General features: G+C 36.5%; 2 protein-coding genes and 1 long non-coding RNA gene across 4 annotated transcripts in view; 1 reads left to right on the plus strand and 2 right to left on the minus strand.

The window, feature by feature from the left end:
- gpr84 (G protein-coupled receptor 84) overlaps positions 1-7,455 on the minus strand; it is a 17,908-nt gene extending 10,453 nt beyond the window's left edge. Inside the window, exon 1 of one of the 2 annotated variants that reach the window (XM_066663533.1) lies at positions 7,351-7,455. Coding sequence is in view for 1 of the 2 variants with exons in the window: in XM_066663532.1 (XP_066519629.1) it covers positions 6,792-6,796 (5 nt within the window). In the remaining variant the exon portion in view is untranslated. Of the gene's footprint in view, positions 1-6,791; positions 6,954-7,350 lie in introns of those variants that run through there. The other variant, XM_066663532.1, reaches the window with a different exon arrangement.
- On the plus strand, positions 2,865-4,171 carry LOC136690862 (uncharacterized). Its single transcript, XR_010801795.1, has 3 exons — positions 2,865-3,088; positions 3,243-3,288; positions 3,926-4,171. It is a non-coding gene; the product is annotated as an uncharacterized lncRNA (long non-coding RNA).
- A 2,512-nt stretch (positions 7,456-9,967) lies between the features above and the next one.
- Positions 9,968-15,896, minus strand: LOC136691488 (serine protease 27-like). The gene is made up of 6 exons (XM_066664047.1): positions 15,848-15,896; positions 14,388-14,408; positions 14,103-14,271; positions 13,577-13,848; positions 10,477-10,625; positions 9,968-10,156 (listed from the first exon to the last, which is right to left on the minus strand). Exons 1-6 carry the CDS (start codon positions 15,894-15,896, stop codon positions 9,968-9,970), a joined length of 849 nt encoding a protein of 282 aa, XP_066520144.1.
- Between the last annotated feature and the right edge of the window lie 2,339 nt (positions 15,897-18,235).

An 18,235-nucleotide genomic window follows, 5' to 3' on the forward strand; every position in this document is an offset into this window, starting at 1 on the left:
CTTTGTTCTGCAAGTAAAAGGACCTAAGGGAGAGACAGACTTAATATGTTAAGCCAAACCAGCCCAGTGCAAAAAATACGACTTGTGCACAAGCTGAATAATAAGATACTGCATTTCCCAGAGAAGCAGTACAGGGATCACACATGGCTCTATTACAATCCCAAATCAAACGGGGTCCTATGAGTTTATTGGGCAAGAGTTTTCAAGCAGCTATGTCACCTCTGGCCAATATAGCTGATACAGACTTCACCAGAGAGGGATTACGAAACTGACATAAATCATGTAAACAAATTTAAACAAGGCAAGACAGATACAGCTGTTCTATGCACTTCTTGAGCAATAAAAGGCTGCTGGGCATTCTCTTTCAAAAATCTATGGGCTCTGTAATATAGTTGGCAAAACAGTGTCTAGTATTCAGGGGCAATGCATCAGTTTTTAAATCAGTGCATGTCAGTTTATAAAGGGGACATTATGTGCAAAAGTTTTCCATTGCTTTAGTACATCAACGCGGGTCTCTGGATTTCTCAACAACCTGCAAATTGTGAAAAAAAACAAGCCTGTTTTATTCTGATTTTGTACTGCCTCTTACATGCAGTGCAGAGCATTTAGAATAGTTCCACTTTCTTGTCTGAATGTCTTAATCATAACACTGTACCCAGACAGAAACCTGGAGCTTCAGCTCCTCACTGCACTACAATAATGCTGAATTTAGCTGTGGTTCATTCTCAGAGATTGGTGCTGTATTGTTTGATGCTTGTGGTGTTTTGCTCAAAGCATGTCACAGGTGTAACTGAGTTAAATTCTGTGACAGATCTTAAATGAGCTTAGTTTTCCAAGTCTAAAGTTTTTTATTATTATTATTATTATTATTATTATATTTTAGTCTAGTTTAAGTTATTGTGATATGTCATCAGGCACAACATATCAGAAGAGACTTCTGAACTTTTTTCTTTTTTATCCTTGATCTCCTGAGGACTTTTGGGTGAATGTCATGTGTCCCACATCGTTATTCGTCATGTTTAATTTTAAACTAATACCTCATCATATCTAGACGGATATCTTCAGCTGTAAATAAACACATTTTGCAGGCTCCAGTTGTTAGAACTGTAAAGGACAGCGAGCAAATGACTAATTCATGTTTATGTGGGTTTAGTTACTCATATAAGATAAAGCTCCTTTCTCTGTTGCGATAAGCTACATGTGTGAAGGTCTGCTCATGCGCAGTTCAAATTAGGCAGGTCACACCAATCGGGTAGCCACATGTCTTCCACAATGTGCCACACAAATTCCCTTTACAATATTTGATGCAAACATGCAAAATGACTTTGGCCAGCCTGTTCTCTGAGCTCTCCTGTCAGGCCTTGTGAAAGCACACTTTAACAAAACTTTTGCTATTTAAGGCGGAAAAGCTTATTTAAAAAAAAATAATAATAAAAAAATAAATAAAATAAACATAAGTTCTGGAGATGAAACTGAAATGAAACCCACAGAGCTTTACATTTTAAATTATTATAGAATATATTTTAGTACTAAAGGTACTAAATATGTACCCTTGAGGGTACCACATAACAGCAAAAAGCACCACCACGTTAACAGTTTTTTTTTGGTTCAACTGGCCTATAAAAAGGTGTGTCATTACAAAGATGCCTTTGCAACCTTATTGTTGCAAAACATACTGATGGCATTGGTTACAGAAGAATTTCTAAACTACTAAAGATTCCACGGCAGGTGGATGGTGACTCAAAAATATACATAAGTGTGAATGTGTGTGTTCCTGTGAATGACTGGCGCCCCATACACACTAAGAAATATCAGTAATCTAAAAGTACTAATAAATGTTACTTTTTTACAGAACATTTCCATTTTGTGAATATTACGGAGATCTACTTTAAATTTAAACTCTGCGCATGCGCTGTACATGAAAGCGCCCAGTGGTCGTTCTCTCATCTTCATCTCTCGCTTCATTTTCCAGTCTCTTTCAAAGCTGTGGCACTTCAGTGGTAAATATGATCGTTTTTAATGTACTAAAGTTGAAATAATTTAAACAAGTCTTATGAATGCCCATATGTACTTCTCTCTTCGACACAATACACGTAAATTGGTGGCACGTCTGTGGTAAATATGACCTTTTTATGTACAAAAGATAAAGTGGTTAAAATAGGTTAAGTATCGCTATCCTTACGGAGTTTTTTTCCCCTTTTGAAACGGCGGCTGTGTGGTGTGTGAACGCGCCTCAGTCCTGTCTCAACTCACAACTCGGTGTGGAACAGTGGAACAACTCACAGTGTGAGTTGAGTTTTTCAGTATTCAGCTGAAAACAACAAACGAATCCTAAACGAAACAGTAACCCCAATGTTTTTATATTGTGACTGAGCTGAGAAGAACACAACTCTCACTTTATTTTCCTTTCGCATCCTTGATTGAACAATGCAACATTTTTAAATATGTAGGCTAAAAACTGAAATGAAAAAAGTTAGCTAACGTTACTTTAGGTCTTATAGCTGTTATAGACCTATTAAGTCTGGAAAAGCTAATATTGCCTCACAATTTTCTTCCTTAAACGACAAGGATCCACGTTAAATGTTATCACTTGTCGTTGTAATTTTTATGTAGATCTAGTGACAAATACCTGTGCTTTACAACTGAATCGAATGCGCTCTGTGTGCTCTAATGAAAGACTAACCGTGTTATTTTTATTTATTTTTTAGTTGTTTAATTTTCTGGAACGTGGAAATTTCCCCTGATGTTGTGGCCTGATGTGTTTTGTAGACTTTTGTACTGTTGTGTTACCAATATCACCAATATTTCCTCAGAAAACTTTTGGATGCTAACAATGAATAAAACCTTAGCATTCATTAATTCAAGTCTGTAATGTCGTATCCATTTTGAAATGTGGTCATTTTGGTTTGAAGCATCAGATCTTTTTGACCAGTGTGAGACACATCTTGACTTTGCAGTCCCAGCACAACATGTAGAAGAACTCTTTTAAAAAAGCCAAGTGGTGAGAGACTTCATTGCAACAAGAGCAAGATGTGTCAGTGAAATGGATTACCAGTGGCCTTTGGGCCTGCTAAGCCAGCTATTTCAAGTAAAATCTGCAGTTCTGTTAGTTGTAAATAAGGCATCACATCATATGCATATTTATTGTATTTTTACTTGATTATAATAAATAAGTAATTTTTGTAATGGATAAAAGTTGAACAATAATGCAGAATTTGGGACAACTTATGTTTCTTTGACAGGATGACAACAAAGAGCTGCCCAGCACACCTTGTGTTATTGTTGTTGGTGAGTACAGTAAAAACACTGTGTCTATGTGCAGAGGGTTTTACAATGGGAAATAAATTTTACTTTTTATATATTCCTAGAAACATGAAAAAATATATCTAATAATAAACACTGCACTAGCAGTGACACGAGGGCTGTGTCCCATACAGCTTTGTGCTTCCTACATAGTTCCTACAGGTGCCCAACCCTTTGCGTAGTACACTGAGTTATTAATGTTGTTCTGTATTACTACTACAGCCACTAAGGGAACGATTACAGAGATAACGAAGTGAATTCTCTGAATTATTTTCTGTCAGGTGTCCGTCAAACTTTGCAGATGGTATTGATTTATACTACATTACAAGGTACACTGGTTAAGAGAACTTCTAAAAGCACATTTTACTTAAATGTGTTTTAATTGATAAAATAGCCATTCCATGTTTTCAATCCGTTAGTTTGTGCCCTAATCTCCCCTACTCCCCACATTTGATTACTATTACTATTACTTTTACATTAAAATCTATTCTTGATATTTATTTTAGAATAATGAATTGTTGGGTATGTTTTCTGTCTTTATTCTGAAAAAATCTGTGCTCTTAATGAACTGTAAATAATGATTGAAATAATGATTGATTGATAATGATGAAAATTACTTTAGGAATCTTCAAGGGATGAATCCTGAATGTGGCTGAATCAAAACAGAGAAGCAGAAATCAACCCCAATCTCTTGAAATTCCTGTCAGTCCTCAGTGACATTCAGAACCCATTTGAAGTAAAAATGGAAAATATAAGCAGATTTTTTTACTATTAAAAATAACCAGCATTATACACAACCTCGCTCAGACACTTGTACGCAGACACTACACCAAACGCACCCTACCTAAACCTACCCTGCACCCCCCACGCACACACACTTTACATACAACCCACACAGACACGGACAAAAAAAATAAAATAAAAACAACACATACTCTCTCACATCACCCCCAACCCCACTCACAGACACTACACACCACCCATACACACACTCACAGACACTCGCATGCACCACACACAACCAACACAGACACTCACACACACCACAAATTCACATTCTCCTACGCACAACACAAGCACTCACGCACACAACACAAAACCCAGACATTCATACACACCACAAATAACCCTTACATTTTACACACAAGAGAAACAGACACTATACACAACCCGCAACAGACACTCGCACACCACCAGCAATGATATCGGTTGGAACTAACACACATTAACCTATGGCTTTTTACGTGTGATCAATATTATGTGAAGAGTTTTTTTTTTTTTGTTGTTTTTTGTTTTTTTCAAATGATGTATTTGAATTTGCCCTAAACGGTAAACTTGCGTGATTGTACCTAAAGTGTTGGGGTGAGAGGTTGTTTGGTCTTGACTTCAAAAGACAGAATAAATTTTGTGCCATATTTTGGTTGTGTTTTATATTGGAAAGTTTATTCTTTTTATCTTGTCTAAATTTGATGAATTATTTGCATTTTTAAACATATAGCTAGGTATTATAACTAATCAAATTTAGATGACAAAGGAAGCATTGGAAGCAAAATGAGCAAGGTAGCCACACCTTACCAGGAAAAAATATATAAAAATTAAAATCTAGACCAAGCCAAACTATGTAGTACGTCGATTTGTTGTCAGAGCTGTGCTGACAATGGTCTACCATCCAAATACCTGGTCAGTGTCAGTCCAGTGTGGGTTAAGAGGTGCAGAGTGACTGATATTGTCCTAAAACAGATGGGCTATAATATGTAAATGTACACCAATATAGCCAACCTCTATGTTAGGAATTTCTTATAAAACCTTTGACCTCTGTGAATGAAAGATATGCAGCTATTATAAAAAGTGTGTATGTACAAGCTTTGTCTGCCTAACCAAATTGCAAACCCGTGTTGCTGATACTGATAGTTTAAAAATCCACATTGAACATGTGTTAACATCTGTTTTTATAGGCAATGTTCATTGTAAGATGTAGAAAAGTGGTTCTTTGTTGAATGAGCATTTGCTGAGATGATTTGTCCATGATTAGCTCATTTTATATTTGTTTTTTTTTTTGTTAATCTTACATGCTGATGAAATTTGTGTTCAGATATAAATAAAACAGCAAAAATACATCTTGTAGTCTTGTGAATTCTCTGGAGAACTGAGGTTTTTAGATAGAATTTATCAGTAAATATACAGAAGAGTATGCATTTCTAAATAACAGGAGAGATTAGGAAATAGCAGAAATTTTCTTGAAAATTTACGTATGTTCTGTTTTTTACGAAATTTACAACCAGTATGGTGTTCAGTTTTAAGACAGAATTTGTCAGTAATTTTACGGAAATATTCATTCAAATTTCGTACGTACAGATTGTAAAATAACAAAATTTCCAAGTAATGTAACAGAAGGTTTTCCTTTTTTTTTTTTGAATGTTTTTTATTTAATTTAATTTTATTTATTTACTTTTTTTAAACAGTGCAGGGTGTGTTCCTGTGATTCCAGGTAGGTTCCTGACCCACCACGCACCCGAACCGGATAAGCAGTTACAGACAATGAATGAATGAATGTTCCAGTGAGCACTGTTGGGGCCATAATCCGAAAGTGGAAAAAACAGTTTCTGTTCTGTTTATAAACTAGCCACAACTAGGTGCTCCTCACAAGATTACAGACAGAGGAGTGAAAAGAAATATCAGAAAGGTTGTTCAAGAGGCAAGGACCACTTGTGGAGCGCTACAGAAAGACCTGGAATCAGCAGGTACAACTATTTCAAAGAAAACAATAAGTAATGCACTCAACCACCATGACCTGTATGCACGATCGCCACGCAATACCTCATTGCTGAAGAAAACAATGTTGAAGTGTGTTTGTTGAAGTTTGCTCAACAACATTTAGACAAGCCTGTGAAATACTGGGAGAATATAGTCTGGTCTGATGATACTGAAATGAAACCCTTTGGATACCATAACACACACTATGTTTGGAGGTTAAAGAGCACTGTATATCACCCCAAAAACACCATACCAGTAGTGAAGTTTGGAGGTGGGAACATCATGGTGTCGGGCTATATTTCAGCATAAGGCACTGGCACACACCATATAATTGAAGGAAGGATGTATGGACAAATGAATGAGACATTCTGATAAAAATCTGCCATCTACCAGGATGATGAAGATGAAATGAGGGTGGACATTTAAGTTGTATATTTTCACATCACTTCCCTTTACAGTAATATTTCAAGCAAAAACACAAATCTACATAAACTGACAATGACTTTAACCAAACTGAGCTTTAGCTAAGCATCTTGCAACTGTGGCGCAAGAGCCAGGCCTCATGCCTGTGAATTTTGACAAAATACTGTTTTTAATCTGTCAGTCAAGCAAAACTGCAAAAATGAATCATGGAAAGAGAAGAGTGTATGGAGGTAAGAAGTGTGGGAGGTGAACATTGCAATGACTAGATCAACATTGAGACGACTTATGGGCGGAAACTGTTCTATACTCACAGCATTGTTCTCTTCAGGGATAAGGATACCGCCTGCACTTCTCCACTCTTTTGGAATGATACTTTTCTTCCAAACAATGACTATCAACCTCCACAAAAACTTCAAGACCTCGGGTGCATACTTGTACGCCCATGTGACACACCATGAGGCCCTGGAGCAGAACCTGCCTTTGCATGGAGCACCACCTCTTGAACCTCACTTCATTTTGGTTCGCTAACTTCCATTTGCCGCTCGATTTCACCTAATGGTGTAATATCTCGTGGCAACTCTAGCTTCTTTGCCTCGTCTTTATCTGTAAACACACCGCTGAAATGCTCCTCTAATTCTCTCTTTCCAACTTTTAAACTCCCAGATTTCTTCTTACCAAATAAAGTCTCCACAAAATTAAAGGGATTCCTAAAGAATGCTGCCGTTGCATGTTCCACATTTCCCCATTTAACACCTAGGATATAAATATGAAATTAATTCACGGGAGAGTTTTTGAGTTATTAGTGTTTGTTCGGCACTTGGGAGGGTCCCAGTTTCATCAGAGCGGACTGAAATTGTAAAATGTACTTACACCTGCGGATGATGAGAAAACACGTAACAGCGAAGCCTTCTCCGATAGCCAGCTGCTTTGACCTGGTGCTTCCTGCTGCCAGCAGCCAATAAGAGATTAAACCCTTTCAGGGTCATCATTTATTCAAAAATCCCTTCTCCACTGCCCTGTTGCACATTTGCGCTTTAGTGAAATTCAAATTTTTCCACCTCGTCCGAGCAAAAAAAAACTCTTTTTGTGATATTTGGGTGTTTTTTTTTTACTCTGTACAGGCTGGAAACGAGAGAGAGAGAGAGAGAGAGAAAGAAATGGGGTTTCTAGCTATACCAAAAAAAAATTAATAACTCACCTAAAGTTTGTTTTTCCTGAAAGGTTTTTTATTATTATTTGCAACACTGTGATATAACCCCTTAAATCCTATCATCCAGTTATTACATGCAAAAAATATATAAAAATAATAAAAAATACAGACTGTCTTGAGTTCATAATGATTCAGTGGATAAGGAGTTGAAAACAAGATTCACTACGGGCTCCTGTCCTCACATCACCACCTGCTGGTGTGTCTGATACACTCTGGTTTTCAGTGGTAGTTTATTTTTCAGTGACTTTAATACAAGCACTTATTCCTGAACAGGAAATTATTGTTTGTCCTGTCGCTGCATTTTTTTATATTCGGAAAAACGTACTTTGTTACTAAATTTATGAAGAATTGTATTTGTAATGTAATAACCGTATTCAAATACATTGATCGTGACAATTTATACAATATTATATCAACAGCAAAGAATATTTTTAGTTGAGTTTGTGGAACATTAGTCTTAGCCACATATGCTCTGCCCACAAGTAGATGGAAACTCTGATACCTTCAAGGCACAAATCTGGCCTCACTGGCAGGACTGTGTTTTCTTTTGTGTGTCAGTCAAATTTCATTTCCGGTGGTAGTAGGTGGTTCTTAGCCACGTAAAGTGGCAAAAGGTACCAAACTATTTGAGAGAAATATGGCAAGGCAAGACTAGTGAAACATTAACCCAAACTCTGTGTGCACATTGCAGGCTACCAAAGCATTTTCTCAACCACAGTCACATACATTCAGACAATTTAAACAGTAATATTCTGATAGTAAAATTTATTTCAGCTCACTTTTACATATTTATCATCTTCTCATCTTTGTCACTGAGAGCTGTTTTGGCTCACCAATTTCCCTACAACAAAATGTCACTACACACCACTCTCAATAACTTGCTTTATATTTTAATTATTTAATTATTTTATTTTAACCCTACAAACCATGAGATAGAGACAGCACATCACACCTGCCTTACATGATAACTTTACAACAAAGAAGCTCATGTAGATTTATAATGCTTAATTATAACAGTGTAAATTATATGACGTGGCATGCTGTCTCTCACAAACTTTTCAAATTACACATCATTCAAAAATGTACATCAAAGTATTAAGTTCCAGAAAGATTACTCTCAGATCGTTGCTGTTGTTGAAGGCAGTGTTGTTGTTTACTTATAATTATAGTTAAAATTTGTCTAAATTTTACATTTAAAATAAGTAATAATGGTGAGGAGGCAGGCGCATCAGTCATGACACTAGCCTCCCTTCTGTGATCTCCTGCCAAGACACAAGCAGAGATTATAAAAGAGATAGGAAAAGAGAAAACTCATTTCTCCTGACATCCAAATAATTAAAATGCATTGATTCATAATCTTTAAACTTTTTGCATAGAATAGTTCCTGATGTGCTCTCAGGGCACTGCTTCTCCTTTTCCCATATATTTGACTCCATGTCAGGAAGGACGGAATGTCTTGGTTTGGGGGGTTATAATGGTTTATGAGATTCAGACATATCTACAGGTCTATGCAAAGCTACCTTTGTTTATATAATTTTCAGTCAAAGTGGCAACTAATGCTTTTATTCATTTTTATCTTTAGAAAAGACAGAGGATTAGAAATATACACAGAAGCCTCAGCATCTAAATATAATTTCATATTAATTTAGTGTTTAAGATTTTCACCCATTGACTTCATTACTTTTTGGTACAAACTAGCTTTTCGTTTGTCAAAAGCCTGCAAAGATATTTCTCCAAACCTCCAAGCTGGCTGAATGTTCTGCTTCTCTCAAACCAAGTAATCTCAAATATATTCAAAGACGTTAAGGTCTGGGCTCTGAAGTGACAGAACACTACACTGTATTAGTTGTGTTCCACTTAGAACACCAGCATCTATTCATATATTTCTTTATCAGTAACAGCTTCTTGTCCTTTTAGACTCACAAAACTTTGATTTGTTTCCTCATATGAGGAAAGGAACAGCTGTGGATTTGAATCTGAAGAAGAATGCAGATTGATGAAACATTTAACTACTGTTTATCTCATAGTGGTTTTGTGGTCTAAAAGCCTTGTGTGGTTAGTGGGATTCCATTTTGTCAAAACTTCAACTTTGGAAACACTTCATGTATTTTCTTTTGACTTTCCCTTATTTTTTCCACATAGATTTTCTACTATCAAATATTTTCAGATATTCTTCCTGAAAAATTAATCACATTTGACAAATGCTATCTTGAGTGGCAGTTAAGTCAATGAAAGTTGGTAAGTACTAATGCAATGTGTGTGAATCAATTACCTTTCCTAAAGTCCAGTAAACAGGATAAATCCAGGCAGGTTTTGTTTGACAATGCCAGAAATCCAGACCTGGTACTGGGACACTGAAGTGTACACACCAGGTGAGTTAGGTTCAGCACATCCGTAACCAAAACTAGTGATACCAGACTGAACCCAGTATACACCCTTGTTTACCATGGGACCTCCAGAGTCCCCCTAAAGTTAGAGAGAAAGAAACAAGAGTAAAATAATTATAGAGTGATCTCCTGATCTAAAAATTATATATAGGGCATATATTATAATATATGTATTTTGTAGTAGTTTATGCACATAGTGTAATTAATACTAACATTTCAACCTTTATTTTAGTCTGTAGCTAATTTAAATTTAAGGCTCCTGTACAAAACTAAAAAAAACAGGAATTCAGACCAAATATCTCTTGATGTAAAGGGGAAGGCTCAACATCTGGGACCACACAGGAGAATTGTCAGTTGTAAATTAGAGAGTGTGCATATTAACTGTGTATGTGTGCTTACCTGGCAGGTGTCCTTGCCTCCCTGCCTCAGACCAGCACATAACATATTATTGGTAATTTTTGCTAAAGATTTCAGTTGAATAGCACACTGTGTTTGATCAACAATGGGCACTTGTGCTTCCTGTAGTCTTCCAGGAGAAGGCAAAGAGACTACATGCACACACATACACACACAAACACACACACACACACATATACAATGTTCTATATAAATGCATTTTAACAAACCTCATGTCCAAAAATATTTGGCATAGTGTAAAGTGCAATAAAAACAGTTGATGTATTCTCTTTTTTTAAATAAAATAGTACAAAGGAATGATTTATAGTGTCTTTAAAAAACAAACAAATAATATTTTACAAATATAAATACATTTTGATTAAATCCTTACAACACATTCCAAAAGAAGTTGGTATGCGGCAAAAAACAGGAAAATATTTGTTGAATTTTCAGGACACATCTGAATCTGAAAAACAGATTCAATTGATAACAGGTAAAAGTATCATGTCTAGGGGTGAAATTAAGGAGTTTCCTCTAACAACAAACATTTGGCATGCAAAGATGGGTTCTGGCTCACCACTTTGTACCACACTTTGTGAGAGTGCTGGCAAAAGTCAATATATTTTACCATATAATATAGATCACACTGTCAAAAGTAATCTGGAGAAATACATGCCCGTGTAAGGCAAGACTGACATTAGAGCCCTCAGACAATATTGCAATGGCAATACTGTCAAATGAGCTTGGAAGCACTTTGGAAAACCCCTGTCACACAACACAGTTTACTGCTACATCAAGTGCAACCCAAAACTTTATTACACAAGGAGGTAGCCACATCAAATTTATGCAGAAATGCGAATGAGTTATATGAGTTTAAGGTTAACTTAGATAATCAAATATTAAGTAGAAGCATGTGCTGTGGTCAGAAGAATCCACATTAGAGCTTGACTTCATAAAAAGTGGACATTATAAATGATAAAAAACCAACATCTCTCATGGTAAGAGGTGCATTAGTAACCATGGCATGGGTGATTTGCATAGGTTTCTACTGATGTGGAGGAAAACATAAGGTTTTTGAGAGACATATGCCATCCTCAAAATGACGTCTTTTCCTGGACAACCCATGGTTATTTCAGCAAGACAACGAGAGACCTCATTTTGTACATACTACAAAAACATGGCTTCATAAACACAGGGTACATGTACTTCACCAACTTGCCTGCTGTCTCCTATGGTGCATCATGAAAAGGAGAATCAGAAAATGGTGACCATGTCTTGTGTAAAGCCAGAATGCACAAAAATTCCACATTTTTAACAACTGGCATCCTCGTTTCCCAAACTGATTAAACTGTGTAATTAAAAGGTAAGGTGATGAGTTTGTAGATGCAAAACAACTCATGGCACTGGCTTTTCACTCAATCATGCACTCACCACTCTACAAGATTTTGCATCAATGAAACTGTCCTTGTTTTTGCTACTAAAATGTATTGTACTGTTACATATGTTGTTGTGGTTATTGTTCTTCAGTTTATACTTGAATTCTTCCAGGTGCCAGATAAGCTTACTGAGCTGGATGAAGCACACCTTAAGGATATTTAATTTTGCTTTAGTACAGGGGAATTTGTTACATCATGGCAGCAATTAGAAATAGGTATAATGGCTGGATGTACAATTTCATTATTAACATTTACATTGGCCATAGTGGTAGTAATGAGGGCCTCTAAGTCTGTCGTAGGAGGGGAGCGGGACGGTACTTGCCCCCCCCCCAAATAGGGCTTACCTGGGTGACATGACGATGCTAACAACTACTGTGCCTTACACATGGCGGTGGCTGGAGAAGTTAAATGATAATCTAAGGTTGGCTAGGCTGAAAGTTAAATCAAACAATTTTTTTTTGTTGGAGAGACCAATGAAAAATTTAGGTAGATGGTACAGTGCAGCACTAAATGATACCAAACAAGTTGTGGGACTAAAAGCTGAACAGGTGAAGGCTGCTAATAGCATTGATAGATCATGTTTGCCAGGGAAGTTGAAATGGTGGTGTCTGCAGTTTGGCTTACTGCCTCGTATTAGGTGGCTATTGACAGATTATGATGTTTCAATCACACAAGTAGAGGGGATAGAAAGGGTTATGAACTAGGCCATAAGGAAGTGGCTAGGTATGCCGCAGTGTTTAAGTAGCGTGGCATGGTATGGAAGAGGGGTACTGGAATTACAACTCACAAGTTTAGTTGAGGAATTTAAATGTGCAAAGGTGAGTCTTAACAGGATTTACTCAGGATTGAAAAATGCAGTGGTAAAGCAGCAATCAGGGGGCGGAAACTAAGGACAGATGTGAAGGAGTTATTAAAAACAGCTGAAAGGTCTAGTCAGTGGTTGTGAATAAGGAGAGCACAGATTACTTGTGGAAATGCACTGTAGAGGTGCTATTGGGAGCATGTAAAGTTCACATGGAACTGGTGGCACTGAGCATGCATTAACAGTGCCAGTGGGGCTAGGTACAGCCTTAGTCACCAGGGAGGCCAGTGTGGATTTACGGTTGTTGATTGTACAGGGTAAGTAGGACTGTGAACCTGGCTTGGAGGGTGGGTGGGTGTAGGATGCCAGACTTCACTGTTGAGCCTTCTGGAGGTGTTGTAGGCTTAATTCAGTGAAACACCAACAAGAGAAGGTGCCAACCTGATGACCCCTGTGAAGAGCTAGTGATACAGTGGGTGGTTTAGATACTTGGGCTGGGCTCAATGAGAAACCGTGGTGTCAAGGTTAGCTGGTTGCTGATCGAATCATAAACAGCCACAGCAACCGTAGTGCTGAGGTATAGGATTCAACAGAAATTTTGTGGCTGCAGGTAGGAAGAAAGTGTGGTAGGCCATATGTGAATCTCTAATGGATTGGCATAGGATATTTTACATCTTATCCTGTGTATGATTATAATTATTGCTTTATTTTAAATGGAACTTTTTCAATACATTTGTTGTAGACATGAGACATAATATGTGTCTCATGAGGTGTACATACCTGTCTAGTAACTAGACACAAAACTGAAACTAAAATGAAGCCTTTAGCCATTCCAGATGTTTGTATGATACTGTTTGACCGTTACCTCCCGTAGCAATGTCTCCCCATCCTGTAATCCAGCTTTTGGTGCCAGCAGGGAAGCTGCTGCCTAGTGCAGCAAGGCACACAGGCAAGATGTACTGGGTGAAGGGTACAGAGGCGTTAAGAAGCAGCAGTGTGATGTCATTGTTGCTGGTGTAAATGTCATATTTTGGGTGATGGATCACTTGCTGAACACTCCTGGCAACTTCATTAGGGTTCAAGCCCTGCAGAGTCTGCTTCCCCAAATACACCACCAAATCAGATGTAGGGATTTCACTATAGATTCACAAACAGAAAAAGGGGAAAAAAATATGATAGTTCAGTCATCCATACAATTACTTCTCAGAGGCTATCAGTATTGTACTATTCAGTCATACAAAGGTTTTGGTCAGCTTGGTTCCAGTACATGTTAAATTTGTAAATGAACACAAGTACACATGTGAACACAGGTAAACATTCATTTAAAAAAAAGAACTAAACATTATATGACTAGAAATATTTAAACATATGAATGGGTGTGAAGTGTTAACCTCAGGAAACAGTGTGCTGCAGTCAAAACCCAATCTTTGTTGATGAGGGATCCTCCACAAAAATGGCCACTATTACCAGTGCGCTGTAAACTAACCTGCCATGGCCATGCCCCTGCCAATGCAGCCTGTCCACCTACAACACGATTGTTTAAGGGTGGACGGCCACATACTTTAAAGAAAAAAAAAAACCAAATAAGAGTAAATGTCAATGTTATCAAATTTCATTCTTTATTTTTACATTCTATTGTAGCATATGCTTAGAAAAGACACTGTTGATGAACTCACCACTTTTCTGGGCAGGAGACACTACAATGACAGAGAGAACAATGAGGGCATATTATTTTGTGTTACAGTGGTACTTGGATTGTTGATAAACATTTACTCTTTTCTATATTTCTGGACAAACATGATAAAACATCACACATTCAAACAAATTCTAATGGTAGTTAAACGGTATCACAATAAATAAATGAGACAAAAATTCATATCAATATATGACAAATTTGTGTTAATCTCTAGGATTAACAGCTGAATTTAAGTTACTCTTCAATTAATGGGGTGAAATCCAGTGTGAGCAGGCCAATGTCTTAGATATGTAAAGAACAGGAATCTATTAAAATACACCAAAAAAGGGATTTCTGATGATGTCTGAAAAAGAGTTGTTGATGTTTATCAGGCTGAAAAAAATTACAAAACCACCTCTAAAGTGTTTGCACAGTCAGAGGGACTGTGGATTGTATAAAATGGAAGAAATTCAACACCATTGTCTCCTTCTGAAGGACTGGTTCACAAACAAAAAATGGTTTCAAGAGCAAGGTGTGCAATAGCCCACGACAACTTAACACAAACAAAATGTAAAAGGACTTAAAGCAAACAGTACTCCTCTATTTAAAATAAATCAGTCACTAAAAAAAATATTTTTATTAGGCTGTGTTTTTGGCTCATGCTGAAAAATTGTCTGTCTCCACTGCTAAGAACAGACAGGCAGTTTTACTAAAAAGAGGTAATGGCTGAAGTACTGTTTATCATTGGAAAGGCCCAGTTCTTTACAAAAAGATCTTTACAAAAAATAAAATAAATCATTCATATAACAGGTGAATGTCTGCAGCAGACATGTCAGGATCTGTAACTTTTCCTCGGTCTTCAGTGTGTTTCATGGCTGTTCATAAGCTATAATATGAAAACAAAAAGTGAGCTGTTGATTTTGGTTTTAGAGAGTTCATCCTCTCTTTTATATATATAAATACATATACATATATACAAATATATAATATAAATACAGGAAAATGTATGTAGCTTGACTGATACATTCTGTATATATTTATTGATTTAAAGTCTTAGATAATTATTTTTATAATTATTTTTTTTAATAATATTTTAATTTTCAGTACATTACATAACCATTCAGTACATAAATTACGTTATATACCACAACTAAAAATGTAAAGACAATGACATTTTTCCACTGCCATTCCAAGGCTTATTCAATGCATTTTGCCTAACATAGAAACCATTTCTTGGGTTATTTTAGGCTGAAAGAAAGAATTAATTAATTTGCTTCTTCAGAAGTCCCTTGGTGTGCAATGTCTGAATCTGCATCTAAATTTGCTAAATTGAATTGAAATTATTATTATTAAACTTCACAATTATTTATACATTCAAATGTACATTTAAATGCAGCTTGACCATTTATATGTTGTTTGAAATATATTAATCATGCAAAAGTGAAATTACAAATCTCTTACCTCTTACACATAAGAAAAGAACCAAGACCACACACTCTGGCCTCCACATATCTGCCGGTCGTCTCAGGAGCCAAACACCTTCCTTAATGCACCCTCACACTCTTATATTCTCTTTACCTCAAAGAATCCTCTTCACCTGTCTGAACACTCCTTTTGTCTGAATACTTCATCATAAATCACATTCTCTTCCTCCTCCTCTTCTTTTTTCAACAATGCTGTTACTAAGTCTCAAATAACCATGACACCTCTTATTTTCAGCAATGAGCTTTGGTATGGACAAATTAAGCATTGTATTTTATTCTATATACATGTGGTGCAATTACCAGGATACATACATACATACACATATAGGAGAATAGATTTACATGAAAACACGCATACACGTGTAAATCTTAGTGCTGACGTCTAAGTGGAGTTACTTCATGAATGTGTAGGTTGGTTTGAATATGTTAATAATTACAGATACAGCTACAAATTAATAATGTGTTTATATGCAGTTATTTTAGTTTAAAAAAACTTAAAACATAAAAATTAGTCATATTTTGCAACAAATTTAAAGACACTGCATATTTCACAAGACATTAAATTAATATTTTATTTTATTAATTTTATGAACGTTTCTCATTCTCCCCTCTAAATCTCTTCCTGGTACTGTTGTTCTGTTACTAATAAATTTATCCATTCATAAAAGCTCTGAGTGTATTGTATTTCAGATATTCTAAGGTTGTGTAAAACTCCGACTTGCAACATTAAACCTGTGCAACTCTGTAACTTCCCCTGATAGTTTTCTATTCTACGATGATTTCTATTGTGCTGATTGTTCTCTGGTGTGCTCCAGCTACACATGAAGTTGGCCACCTAGTGTCTGGGCATAAATATTACTTATATGACACATAATACCCTGGGAGACCTTCCCCATTACCATGACTCTTTTGTGTCAGGGACTCCTACAATTTTAAGACTAAAACGGATGTAAAGGCTGATATACTTATCATAAAGGAAAGCCTGACACTGATGTACCAGTTACATGTGATGTTAAATACAATCAAATGTGAATATACCCGTAATGTGAGGGAAAGGCAAAAAGACACATTACTGTTTATTCCATCTGTGACAATGTTTCTATGAATCTTATTGTTCTACTATTGTCTGTCTCCCCTCTAACTTCCAGTATTGATTTCATCCAGGGTAGGGCTACAAGTTTAAAAAAAAAGAAAGGGAATTGGACCATCCCAGAATAGTGTCTAAGTGGCCATGTAGTTGAAAAGAAATACCGTACCGTACTGTCAAGACAACCTCTTTTATTGGACTGTTGAATTATGGGGAAAAAGTAGTATGTTTATGTAGAGGCATAGGTATAACCTGTTTCTACCACTTTATGAAATTATTAATTTGTCTCTACTATTCCAGGGCTAATTTATTTTAGTTTAATATTCTAATATTAGTCTAATATTATTTAGTACAAATAATGTGTGTGTGCAATTATTTGTTATTGTACAACATACAATAAAATGTGTCTATCACATTTAACCCATCTGTGGCAGTGAACACACACACACACACACACTTTTGCACTAGGGGCTGTGAATACACACCCAGAGCAGTGGGCAGCCATCCCTGCCACCTGGGGAGCAGGGAGCAGTGAGTTTGGTGCCTGAGCCATGGATTGTGGGAGGAAGACAGTGCTGTTCCTTCACTCCCACCACACCTAATTTTCCTGCCGGTCAAGGGAATCAAACCAACAAAATTTCAGTCCTAAGCCTTCTTCTTTGTTACAGTTCTATATTATATACCATATCTCTCCCACTTATTTATGTCATCTGTCTTTGCAGTTAAATTGAGTGCACAGAGCAGACAAAAAACCATCATGCTTTAGAAATTTTATTTGGTTCACTGAAGTGGACAAGCTGGGTTTATACTGGGTACTACATATACAGGTGCTGGTCATAAAACTAGAATATCATGAAAAAGTTGATTTATTTCAATAATTCCATTCAAAAAGTGAAACTTGTATATTATACCCATTCATTACACACAGACTGATATAGTTCAAGTGTTTAATTCTTTTAATTTGATGATTATAACTGACAACTAATGAAAACCCCAAATTCAGTCTCTCAGAAAATTAGAATACTGTGAAAAGGTTCAATATTGAAGACACCTGGTGCCACACTTTAATCAGTTAATTAACTCAGAACACCTGCAAAGGCCTTTAAATGGTCTCTCAGTCCAGTTCTGTAGTCTACACAATTATGGGGAAGACTGCTGACTTGATAGTTGTCCAAAAGACAACTACTGACACCTTACACAAGTAGGGCAAGACACAAAAGATCATTGCTAAAGAGGCTGGTTGTTCACAGCGCTCTGTGTCCAAGCACATTAATAGAG

Source organism: Hoplias malabaricus, chromosome 3, assembly GCF_029633855.1.
Source record: "Hoplias malabaricus isolate fHopMal1 chromosome 3, fHopMal1.hap1, whole genome shotgun sequence".
NCBI lineage: Eukaryota > Metazoa > Chordata > Actinopteri > Characiformes > Erythrinidae > Hoplias > Hoplias malabaricus.

Bases quoted from the DNA above. Each gene is read 5' to 3' on its own strand.
- LOC136691488 (XM_066664047.1), bottom strand. From the start codon at position 15,896: ATGTGGAGGCCAGAGTGTGTGGTCTTGGTTCTTTTCTTATGTGTAAGA. The intron at 10,626-13,576 runs GTAACGGTCAAA...GTGTGCATGTAG, and splicing joins GGGAGACATTGCTACGGGAG to TCTCTTTGCCTTCTCCTGGA. The intron at 10,157-10,476 runs GTAAGCACACAT...CTCTAACTTTAG, and splicing joins GAGGCAAGGACACCTGCCAG to GGGGACTCTGGAGGTCCCAT.